General features: G+C 43.3%; 1 protein-coding gene across 5 annotated transcripts in view; it reads right to left on the reverse strand.

Annotated features, from left to right (window-relative positions):
• The window catches only part of Sulf1 (sulfatase 1), a 175,174-nt gene that overhangs the window by 59,127 nt on the left and 103,185 nt on the right, over nucleotides 1-12,862 (reverse strand). For all 5 annotated transcript variants that reach the window (XM_033760609.1, XM_010608992.2, XM_033760606.1 and 2 more), the window contains exon 4: nucleotides 2,243-2,482. In XM_033760609.1, the coding sequence (XP_033616500.1) occupies nucleotides 2,243-2,482 (240 nt within the window). The remainder of the gene's footprint in view (nucleotides 1-2,242; nucleotides 2,483-12,862) is intronic.

Below are 12,862 nucleotides of genomic sequence, written 5' to 3' on the forward strand. Positions count from 1 at the left end.
TTTCACTTGAGTTCAAGCTGAAACAACTTAGCACACCCTATTATACTAAGTCCTGGCATGGCCCTGCCTCTCCTCGCATCTGTCCTTTTTTTTTTCTTTTTGAGACAGGGTATCTCTATGTAGTGCAGGCTGATCTTAAACTCACTATGTAGCCCAGGCTGGCCTGAAATTCATGGCAATCCTCCTGCCTCAGCTTCCCAAGTGCTGGGATTATAGGAAGGCACTACCTTGCCCTGCCCCCGCTCATCTTTATTATAACAAACATTGTCCATGTTACTCTGGCAGGAAGAGAGGCCCAGCCCTTAGCTCTGGGTCTGCTCTAGGAATTACACTTTAGGGAGCCTGGGAGCTGAAGGCACTGTTTTCATACCACACTTCCCATAAGCACACAATTTAGTGGTTAAAATCAGGAACCAGGCATTAGGGGACCACTTCTGCTTCTGAGCTGGTTACATAGTATTTGAAACCCCCACTTCAGTTATAAAACGCAGCCAAGTACATTTGCTGACTGTGAACCCTACAGGGATGTATGATGGATTTGCAAATTGCTTTAGTGTTTTCAGATGAAAGGTGCTATAAATTTAAATCACTAATGTGAGAAAAAACACTATGGTTCTCTGTAACTTCCCTGTAACCTAGTTTCTTTCCTAAGCAGAAGCAAATACCCTGAGATCTAAGGAGAAGCTACTATTGCGAGTAGAGATCTTGTGATGCCTGTGAGTGATGCTATCATATACACAATCCATATTTTCATCTATAAATAACAAGTATTAAGTGGCCACGGGGTGCTCTGCAAAAAAAGCAAATGGCCATATATTTCTGGGTCCAGTGGGAGAGATTAATTTAATTTTTAAAACAGATTTATGACAATATTTATTTGAAGTCCTTTACTTTTAAACCTTTAGAATAGAGAATCTTTAGGCCTGAAAATCATTTCCAATAAGCTTTCAAGATGAGATCTTTAATTTTTATGAATAAGTCTAGGTGGTTCTGGACAAAAAAACACTAGAAACCCTATTTTTCACGGAATTCCCTCCATCTATATTCTTGTTTCCTTTCAAGAAAATACACTCTGAAAACCCCAGGACAGCCGCCGGCCCGGGGTGAATGAGGGCCAGGACGGTGTCACACAAATCTTGTACATCTTTCTCACTGAGATCAGCTTGATGTTCACAATCCCTCTTGACAGAGGTCCCCAGTTTCAAAAGACCTTCTAACCACAAACATCATCTTGCCCTGTGTAAGTTAAACATTGGTACCGGGTGTGGCAATTGGGATGATTTCCTTTCCTAGAAGATGGAGGTGAACATTTGAGACCTAAAAAATAATGACAAGCTAAAATGACTCTCCAGTTTTAGTAATTATGCATGAATAAGTAAATGAATCAATAAGACATATATCATTGGTGTATCTGCTTATTCATTCAATAAGTCATAAGTAATTTTGATCATCTGCTGTGCTTAGGATCCTGGGATAGGTGCTAAGCAGCTTGAAAATGGAATTATTTCTCATTTGAAATAGCAGGAATTCACTAGCACCTAAGAAAAGCCTTAGGGTATGTCATGATCCCTTGGGACTCGAGAGGTACAGGTAAGAGGAAAAAGAAAAAAAAAAACACCTCTATGTTTGGGTCATCCTGGAAAATTCCACCTGCTGGGTTCCCTGGTGAGTCCACTGAGAATCCTGACTTTTCTAAGGGATCTGTCACTGGGATGTTTTTCAGAATAAAAAGTAAGTGGTATGGCTTCAATATAGTTTTTGCTTCCTCTGAAATTCATTTTGAAAATGACTGTCATCATGATGCGGCTGGGCCTCGGGTCTTAAAAAGGTGATTGGTCCTTAGAGCGGATTCACTCCTTTCTTAAAGGGGTGGATTAGTTACCTCGAGAGCAGGCTGTCACAAAGCAAGGGAGCCCTTGCGCTCTGTCTCATCTGCAGGCTTTTCCTCGCTTTTCCACCATGTGCCAGCCTACGACAGTACCAAAACCCCCATGAGAAGCTGCCTCCACACTCCTGGGCTTCCTGCCTTGCAGACTGGTGAGCTAAACAAATTAGGAATTCCGTTATAGCAACAGATTACAGCTCAAGAATACGGCCCTGACGGAGAGGCTTCTGACAGAGAAACGAGACCACTTTGGTTTAGAGACTTACCAGGGCATCGCATAGACTACACTACACAGTGTGTTTTCTCCTGCCTAAGACAAAGCACTGAGGTTCATGGCCTAGGAATGCCGCACTCTACCTGTTCTGTAGCCAGTGTTGTTAAGATACACAGCAAAGGTCCGAGGTTCATGCATTGCTTGCCACGAGGGTGAAGAGCAGTTCTCGTTGTTTGTGTAGACATTGTGGTTGTGCACGTACTTTCCGGTGAGCATGGATGAGCGGGACGGGCAGCACATGGGTGTGGTCACAAAGGCGTTGGTGAAGGTGGCCCCTCCATGCTCCATAATCTTCCTCGTTTTGTTCATGACTTGCAGGGACCCTGAAAGGCACAATTCCAGCCTTGTTTAGCAAAGTGCATGGCCCGAAAGCCCATTTATATTGTGTCACTCAATGTCTCTGTTCGCCTGATTTATTAATTTCCCTCCCTTGACTTGAAGGAGTGTATAATTTGATGAGCTCTCATTTCCAGAACAAAATGAAACGTTTTGGATCCTACTCTCTCAAGTATTTTGTGGAATAACGAACACATTTCAGCTTCTCCCCTCCTTAATTACAAAGAAAAAAAGAAGCAGGCGAATCTGATAATTAAAGCTAGAATTTTAGATATGGAGCAGATCTAAAGGCCAGGAGCTCTTTGAAGATTACAGAGAACAAGAGCCTGTTATGCAGAGTATCAAAACCCCCAGCCCACCACAGCGAGAATGCAAGTGACAGTGCAGAGATTAGATGCAGCATTTTCATCATTTAAAGTGTGGGGGGATATTAGATAAATGTTCCTGCATTTAATTTTTAAAAAGACCCCCTAGCAAGAGAACCAAATGTCTGCCAAATTTTCTATCAGGTCAGGATCACCAGGTTATATTTTGAGCAATTTACATGTAATTTTGTGAGATAAGCTGAAAATGACTTATGATTCTGTTGCACTGAAAATGTCTGCATGGTTGTAAAATATTTCACTTTAACTATGAGGATGAAAAGGTAACATAAGATTGCTAAGGAAGGAAAAAAAAAGTCTATTTTGATTACCTTCTCTAGCCAAACACTGCATCTGAAACACATCCAAACCCTGCAGAAAAGCACAGGCCAGAATTCAATAGTCTTTTCAGGACTTGTCAAGAAATGCACTGCAGAGCACTCTAGCCAAGCCATCGCATTTGAATCCTGGAGCTTCAGATTTCCAACAGGTCTCACTCCTTCCAAAGAAAGGGAGAAAGTCTATGCTTTCCAGCACGGAAGGAAATCGTAATGCAAACCAGCCAGGCATTCAGAGCAGAAGAGGAGTGTGCAACAATCCAAAAGGCCATAGTTAAGCCAATTTCTTCATATATTAACTTTTTCCGTTCACATCATGCGTATGAGGCCAGCAGGAAGGTTTCTAAGTGGGTCTCTCAAGAGTTCCCCAAATATGCTCTCAAGGTGTGCGCCTAGCTCCTCTCCCTCTTCTCTCTCTCTCTCTCTCTCTCATATGCTCTCTCTCATTCTCTCTCCCTCCCTCCCTCTCTCCCTCTCCTCTCTTCTGGTTGTCTTAAGGGGATCAAGCCACTTTTTGTGGCCAACATGTAATAAAGCACCCACTTCACACTGAACATTCTCCCAACCTCAGCACTCCGGGCTGATCCCCAACCTGTAGCATTAGCAAAAGAGGAAAAAATCTCAGCCTCTGGTCTTTAGTTGTAAAACCCTAGATAACCACCTACATACAGAAACTGCTTGGGAATGTTTGCAAAGCAATACACACACACACACACACACACACACATACATATATGTATAACATATATAGTAACATATGTTATTATATATGTTATTATATATTATATGTGAAATATATATTATTATATGTGAAATATGTGTGTGTGTGTGTGTGTGTGTGTGTGTGTGTGTGTGAATTGTGAGGCCAGGGATTTAGCTCAGTGCTTCTGCTGCCTGCCTCGAAAGTGGAAGGTCCTGAGTTGGATCCCTGGTACCAAAAAAAGAATTGTGCATACAGCAGTACTAGTACATACAAGGATAGAGGGGGGACTTGTGAATGCTCCAAGTTATGAAATGAGAAATGAGGACAAATGGAAGGAAAGGAGGAAGAAAATGTCAGGTGGGTGGAGTGCATTATTGAGGACATGGGGAGGACGGGATGGCTGATGATATTAAAGTGGGAAAAGGCAAGTAGAGCCGCAAAAATGGCACCTTGAGCTACTGGCATGAAAAGGAAGATGGAGAATTCACTTCATGAAGTGTACAAGGCAGAGTGGGCATACAGCTCAGAGGCTGGCAAGAGATACGTGGATTTAATAAAAGAAACAAAATGAAGGTGGGGTAGATTTCCTAATGGCATAAGCAACAGAAGAAAAGCCTGCCCATGCAGTGAAGGTGCAGGGACTGAGAGGGGTGTGGCTGGTCCACCCGGGGTACAGCCAGGGGCTGCTGAAGCTCGAAGCCTCGGGATGAGAAGAACTTGGGCTGTACGGTGCCCCTGTCATGATTCGAAGAAGTGGATCCCAGCGATGCCGTAATTCATCGGAGGGCTTAACACTTCAAAGTTTTCAGCACAGGAAGAAAGCTAGAAAAGGAATTGTCTCTGTGGTGGTGAAAACATCACTAAAAAAGAATACACCAGCAGAAAATCCAAGGAGTCCCTTTCAGAAGTGTTGCACTTTTCATCTGTGTTGGTTGATCATAAGGGGAGGCATCCTGGACACAGACCAGTGAATACTGATGTGGAAGGGATGGTGAAGGTGGCCACTGGTCTCTCCTCTCCTCTTTAGATGTCTGCAGTCCTTACTGCGGTGCCTTGAATTTTGAGAAAACAGCAGACACTACTGATGGATTTTCATTGTATCTTAGACTAGCTCAAAGAATGAGCTCTCTGAGTTTCCTTTATGGGCTTTGGCTGAATTCAAATTAAAAAGAAGAGAGTGGAGGTCATCATCTCAGGTCCTGAATTGCGACACCGCAACCTCCAGCTCCCAGACTTACTCGGACTGCAAATGTGGGATGGAGGTGGAAACTGGATTGCAAATCAAAAATTATATAAAGACTGGGGCTAGCTGGGGATTTCACTCAGTGCTGCTGTGCATGCCTTCTAAGCTCAAGGTCCTGAGTTCAAGTCCTGGTACTGGGAAAAAAAGAACAAAACTGGACCTTAAATTTAGCTAAATTCATGTTGCTAGAATTGCCCAGCCAGGACTCTTCCCTCATTCTGAGTGTCACATTTTTTAAATTAGCTGAGCTAATTGTGTAGAGGTCCTAAACAATTTCCCCATGAAAGGCCCTGCTTCCAGCCAGTTCACATGCCGAAGCAAACGAGGACACGCCATGCCCACGGGCAGCAGTAACAGGGCAGCTCTGTCACTGAGCTTCCTGAGAGTGGACGCAGGGCTTCGTTCCTCAGCAGAGAAGATTCTATGGGAAAGCTCGTCCAACGGTACAAAGCACCTGAGGAGGGTTCTAAGTCACTGGAGTTTAGGCCCAGCCCGAGATACTGCTCTAGCAAATGTAGGACCGGACCCGAGTATCTGCATCTCTCACAAGTGTCCAGGTAGCCCTGATGGTCCCTGCTGGTGGACCACATTTGGAGAGGCACTTGAGGTTGAGTCGAGAGCTGGGAGAGACTGGCGAGCGCCTTGCTTCGCACGATCTAGGTGGCTCAGACCACATACACAGCAGTCAGGGCTTATCTCTGCCAGCTTCTCTTCTGATGGGCTCTCCGGGCATCAACTCATTAGATCCTGACAGTAAGCCTTCGTGGTGGGGCTGTGTGTGATGATTCCTGTGTTTCAGATGATGACCCTGAGGCTCACAGCATGCCTGTCATGAACAGAGTCCAAACGCAAATGCAGACAGCCTGCTGGGAGGCCATGCTCCGACACTCCCTTTAGGCTGAGTCCTGGCTGTGATCGTGACGTCTGCGAGACTGTGGGACTGAAATGTGTCTGCTTGCTGTAAGGATGGGCCTCACCTTCTAGAGTCTCATCTTGTGTTTCATCTGGCCTCTTAGGAGAGATGTTGCGAGATACAAATGCCTGTCCAGGCCCGTAAGGATCTCAGAACCTCAGGCCCAGGTGGGGTCACTCTGTCTTTAGCAGCTGGCTGTCAAGCTGGTGTTAATCACGGCCTCTTATCTTGATCGATTCTGGGCAGACCCAGGTGATGGAGCCCAGGAATCCGAAACTTTGTGCTGCTCAGCCAGTGTGCTCCAGTAAGAGAAGCACCAGGGACCTTCGTCTCTTGTGCTGTGCACTGATTACTGTCAATAACACTACCTTGCACTCAATTTACTGCCACCATATGGCACCTCTGGGTTTTCATTGGCAAGCTGAACCCAAAGCTACTCTGCCATATAACCCATAATTCGTCATTCACAGCTGCTGAGAACAGTGGGAGGGTCAGTGATCCACGCTATTGGTGGAAAGCCCAGTTGTTTTGAACTGCAGTTCTTTTCTTCCCCAAGTTCTAGGCCTTTGGTGCCTAAAATGCAAGTAGTGCTGGTTTTCACTGTTAGAGCTATTACTTCCTGGGTACACTAGGAAGGGTGGGCCAAAGACTCACAGCACCATTCACATTCATACCAAGGACAAGCCTGAGAAAAGAGCCCTGAACTTGAACTTCAGAAGAAACCTCCAGATTTTGCCACAAATCAGCTTGAGCAGGCCGCTTAATCTGTTTTGTTTTGCACTTCTCATCGTAAAATGGAGTTAATGACAGCTCTCCTGCCTCGTTCAAACGCACAATGCTGTTAAGGGACTCCTCGGATGTGGCTGTACACTCAGTCCTCCGTATCCAGAGGGTCTGCATTGTACTTTCAACCCTAGGGATCAAACTCAGGACCTTGTACTTGCGAGGCAGGTGGTGAAACCACTGAGCTAAATCCCTGGCAAAAAAATGGTTTTTAAAAACTTGCGTCTGCACTGAGCAGATACAGACTGTTTTCTCGTCATTATTCCCTAAACAATACAGCAGAAAAACTATTTACATAGTGTTGGGTTTTAGAAGTAATCTAGAGATGGCTTAGGGTACATGGAAGAATGTGTGGGATATGCGATATGATTTTATAAAAGGGACTTGGGCATCGTGTTTGTTGACCTCAGGGGTCCTGCAACCAAGTCTCCTGCAGATCCCCAGGGATGGCTACAATTTCGCTCTTGTTTGCCTCAACTCCACCACATCCTTCCACCTTTCTCATCTACTTCTTTGAAATCTACAGGAAGGGGAGCTAGGCCAACTACATTTTCTGCGTTTTATGATGTTGATATTGGCTTACAATTATTCTTCCCCTGTCCACACACTCTCTCTCTGAGCCCCTTGCAAAATCCCAACTTTACCAGTGTTTTAAGTCGCCCCGCGGCAGGGATGCACGGATGCCATGAAGCTGCCGTGTTAGGGCTGCATCGCTGGCATGGGGGCACCGCTCACCGAGTTGGCCTGGTGACAGGGAAGGTCCAGGCCACAGCTGAGCCCCGGGACTGCCAAAATATGCTGTCTGAGAGCCAGAGTTCCAGGTGGGGACTGGGGACATCTGCCCCCCCTCGTGCAGGGAGGGGGATGCTGTGGGCAGCTTTCAGCTGCACCGGACGCCGGATAGGTCGGCGGTTACTGGGAGCAGAGAAGCGGCAGCCTGGGGGGATCCAGCAAGTTCCCCATGCTTAAAATTTCAATTGAATTAAAAACCAAAGCTCTAGATACGGTTTTGGATGGAGAGTGTTTGACCCGATGAAGGTGGAGGGAACCGTTGCTAGTTTAAGTCATTCTGCACACTGCACACAACTGTTCAATTCCTAAACCATCTGTGTGAAAAGGCTAAAAGGAAGGACTGGGGATTTAGCTCAGTGGTTCTGCCGCCTGCTTCTCAAGCACAAGGTCAGGAGTTCAATCCCCCGTAGCCCCCCTGCCCCAATAAGGCTAAAAAGGGGTATGTCCCACTGACCTGAGGGACCAAAATCACACAGAGAGCTGAAATTATTCCTCTAACACATTAAACTTTGAAACAAAGATTTATTTTTCCTGGTTCACTTATCTTAGCGTTTGATTATTTAACATTGTGTGGTACTGTAACATTAAAATTTTCATCAAGCCTTTTTATCATGGCCAGAAAAACTCACAAAACCAGAAATACAATAATAATAACATTGCCCTCACTTATGGAGGTCCTCATATATACTTGTCCTCCTAGACAGACACACCTCCGTGTAGAATGCAGCAGTTGATTGTTTGATGATGGTAACAAGCAAAAAACTACTCTTATTTATTGGGCAGGATTGTGGGTTAGAGGTATAGGTCACAGGTAGAATGTTGGAAGGTCCTGGGTCTGATCCTCAGCCTTAAAAAATAAATTATCTAGGGTTGTTCACTGATAGCATTGTTTTATGATAAGGTACAGGTCATGCTAAATACCCAGGTAGTTTGTATTAAGTACACCACTGTTATTTTCCCTCCCTGACAGTTAATCCCACAATGATAAAAACAGTGATATTTCCCCAATTAAAAATGGCTTTATCGATCTATTGAATGTTAATTCTAATAGCATAAGAAAATAAGACATGTAAAACAGTGTCTTTTTCTACTAAAACTACAAAATTGGCAGTGGCAGGGTGGGTGGTGGTGATGGTTGTGGAATACAGATGATTTCAGCTAAAATCAAAAGGGAAAAACAAGTTGGGGAGAAAACGAATAAGAAAAGATAAGGAGTCTGTCTGGAATGTTTCCAGGTCAGTAAGACTCATTATTCCTTCCCTTCCTCGAAAAGAGCGAAAGGCTATTATAAGCCGAGAGTAGTTGCATAGAGGAATCGAAATTAATGCGCCCACAGGGCTACAAGACAAGGTAGACAATGAAGGCAGACAGATATGAGGGAAATCACAGGGCCTTGGTTGATTGGTGGCTGTCATGAGAAAGCAAACAGAAGCCTTCATTCTTCTGAATTTCCAAGATAAGTCAAAATCTGGGTTTAAAAAAAAATAGGAAACCACCTAATTTTGAAAATGTTGGCTTGATTTTTTTAAAAGCCAGTCAAACAATATATATCTCCAGGCTGGAGACCCAGTCATTTGACCTTTGGTTTAAAGAAACAAAAGTATCTCCATGGACTCATGGCTTAATTCCACCTATGAGCTAAGACAATCATCAGGTCAGGGTTGCTGTGATATTAGCATCAGGGAGATGTAAGAAACAGTACCCTGAGTCAGAACAATGGCCCAATCCATGCAATGTTTTGCTTTTCAGAGTGGGACTAAGGGACCATTTGGGAAAGATTTAGAGCCCAATCTCTCTCTTGTTGGTTATACTCGCAGAAAGTTAAAGGAGTCCACTGAGAATTTCAGACTTTCTTTCTTTTGATTTATAAAATATTTCAAGCATAGGGAATGAAAGAATGAATAACATAACTTCTACTGTTATCAAGTATAACACAACTGCATTTCTTTTGGATGCACACAAAAGTATGAAAATATCAAAATATTAAGATAAAAGACAGATGTTTTGTATGCTTTTGGTCACCACTCCTACCTCAGAAGTAATCATTGTCCTGAACTTCACAGTTGTCTCTCCTATGTGTGTTTTCCAGCTTTAGAAAAATGTGGGGGGGCTCTTCCACTCATTTTAGCCTAACAAGCTGAACTATTTATGGATGAAGGAAGGTACGATCTCAGGAACTATTTCTCAAGTTCTGAAAAGAGCAAATTCAGAAGTCAGGGGACCATGAGTGAGTCATTAAGCTTTCCAGACTTTTTCCTTTGGGATGATGATTTTTGTTCAATCCACCCAACTTGGGTGGGATGACAATATTCATTCACATTACTGAATATTCTTTGGAAAAAGATGAAGTACACCCATATGGAAGGTTCTAGCACTGTTATTAATGAATCCCTTATGTATCTAACTCCCTTCACAAAGTACTAGTTTATTTTAGTTGTCTTCAAAGTTGAGGGAGGAGTTCCTACTTGGCCTGAACAACTGCTTCCCTTCCCAGCTTTATTTCATAAACTTTGATTATAGCTCTGCTCACCCTTTGTCTTTCCAGACAAAGAGGTAGAACTGTTTCATTCTTTCCCAGCAAGTACACTGTTCTATTAAAAATGTTTTATAATTGTTCTTTAAGTCTTTTCTAAGTCTGTTTTAGCTTTCTGGAGGCACAGAAGCCAAAATTGCCTACAGCAGTACAGGTGCAAAAGTTTTACATAAGCAAAGGTTTATTAAAGCACTTGGCAAACAAAATTACATGCAAGTGAAAAACAAAACAAACCAGACTGTATCAAAACCAAAGTGAAATACCACTTTGCACTCATTACGATGGCTACTAGAAAACGGATTAAAAAAAAAATCAAAATAACGAGTGTTGATGAGGATGTGGAGAAATTATCATGCTTGTACACAGCTGGAAGGGATGGATAATGGTGCAGTTGCTATGGAGAACAGCAAGGTGGTCCCTTAAGAAATAAATTTATATAGGCTCCAGAAATTCCACTTCTGGATAGAATTTTTCTTTGCAAAAGAATTGGAAGCAGGATCTTGAAGAGATGACACTGTGTTCGTACTCGCATGTTCACAGAAGATTTGTTCCCAGCCAAAACAAAGAAGCAACTCAAATTCTCAACCATAAACTAATGGATAAAAAATATGGAGTCTATTATCTTCTGAAGGGGAATATTATTCAGCCCTAACAAGGAAGGGAAGTCTGTTAAAACGTGGATGAATTTATGATCCTGTTATGCTATGTTGTTACACGGCAGTCATAAAAAGAATAATATTGTATGACTGCACCAATACAAGGGACCTAGAGTAGTGAGATTCATAGAGACACAGAGCAAAATAGGGTTACCAGGGGCTGAGATTGTGGCAAGGGCAAGTGGAGTTGTTCTTCAATGGGCATAGCATTTTAGTTTTGTCTGATGAAAAGAATTCTGGAGCTGGGCATGATGTTGTAGGCTTGTCATCCCAGCAGTAGGGACTGGGGTGGGGTGAGGCAGAAGGACTGCCACAAATTCAAGGTCAAACAGGGCTACATAAAGAGACCTGAACTACATAGTGGGACCCTCTCTCTCTCTCTCTCTCTCTCTCTCTCAAGAAAAAAGAATTCTGGATATTGGTCTTACAACAATATGAATATACTTAACATTATGCTATTGAGCTGTACAATAGCATAATGTTAAAAATAGTCAAGATGGTAAAAATAAAAAACAACCAAAATTTAGAGCAGAAAGTTTCAAGAAGGATTATGAGCACATTACAAAATGATGGGCAAATAACTCTATCAAGTAGTAGTCATTCCAAAAGCATCACATTTCTGCTGAGAAAGGTCTCTGAACTGTTGATCCAAGGATGTTTAGTGCATAGTCAGCTTAATATGCCTTACGAGGAAATAAGAGCCATCTTATGCTTCCTTCTCTCTCTCCCAGAAACTATAATACAGTGCATGTATAGGTTGTTTTTAGCATGGGCTCACTAAATGTCTGCTGATGGACTGACTGATGAAATGTCAAATACTGTGTGCTCTTGAGACCTGTAGCTAATATAGGGCCCAGTGTGGCCATTTACTAGCCCACTACAAACTCATTGAGTTGTCTAAGCCTCAATTTTCTTATGCATAAATATTGAGGAAAGTAATATGGACTATTTCATAGAGTTATCTGCAAGATTTGTTTTCTGACTAAAAAAAGCCAAGGAAGAAGAAAAGGCAAATAAATATGTAGAAAACATTTGAGTTGACTGAGCCTGGATTACACCCTTTCACCTTAGTATTTACGTGTATGTATCAGAATCCAGTACTTGGTAATTACTTGGCAAAGATTTAATGAATGTGCTATAGCACCCAGCTGAAAATTAGAATTTTGCTAAACTTTTCCCCCCAATGATTCCTTAGTCTACTTTTAAAGATTGTGCTGTTTGTTGATGAAGTAGTCCACAATGGATACCTTTATTCACTTCTGGGAGTTGTGTTTGCCCTTGTTCTGCCCCCTGTGGGTCTACCCCAAGTTTCTTGAGCACCTACTATATTCCTAGCACAATTTCAACATGGAGATTACAACATAAAGAAAACACATTCTTGCCTTCTAGTGGCTTGGAAGTTAAGTGGAAGGGACAGTGGGAAGAGGGCCAGGCTGGGTGTGTGCGTGTGTGTGTGTGTCTGTGTGTGTGTGTGTAGGGGTAACAAAGGAAAACTCAATCTTGCTGGAGAAGAGGCTGTTATCCTGCAGGAACTCCAAGCCTGAGATTCGGAAGCCTGAACTGGGTAATGAAGATCAGGTGGGGTGGAAAAGGTATAGGAGACGAGATGTACCAGGGTGTGGGACAGAGGTGAGAGATGGAGCCACCAGCCATCTCCAAGAAAGTGGAAGTCACTTGTCTAAGGAGGGGTGGGGAGAGGGAAATGGCTTTGGAGACTGGCCAGCAAGGAGCTCATTTGCCTGCAGAGGAGAGAGGCTTGCTTGTCTAGGCCCAGGGACACAACCAAAGTGATCAGACATGTGAAAGATACCTCTCGAAATGGAGTCAAGGATGGGCAGGAGGGGAAAGTCTGAAGGGCACCGAGTTAGGGAGAATCCAGGAATAAAAAGAGATAAGATAAGGAGGATCTACTGATCTCTGCTGTCGGCACGGGGTGGACATGACTGTTTTCAAGGAAGATGAAACTACCCTACACACACTAGAGTTATATGTGCCAGACCTTTCATTTTGGCATATCACCTAAAAAAAACAAAAAAAAAAAAAA

Source organism: Fukomys damarensis, unplaced genomic scaffold (assembly GCF_012274545.1).
Source record: "Fukomys damarensis isolate Sample0158 unplaced genomic scaffold, DMR_v1.0_HiC HiC_scaffold_5, whole genome shotgun sequence".
NCBI lineage: Eukaryota > Metazoa > Chordata > Mammalia > Rodentia > Bathyergidae > Fukomys > Fukomys damarensis.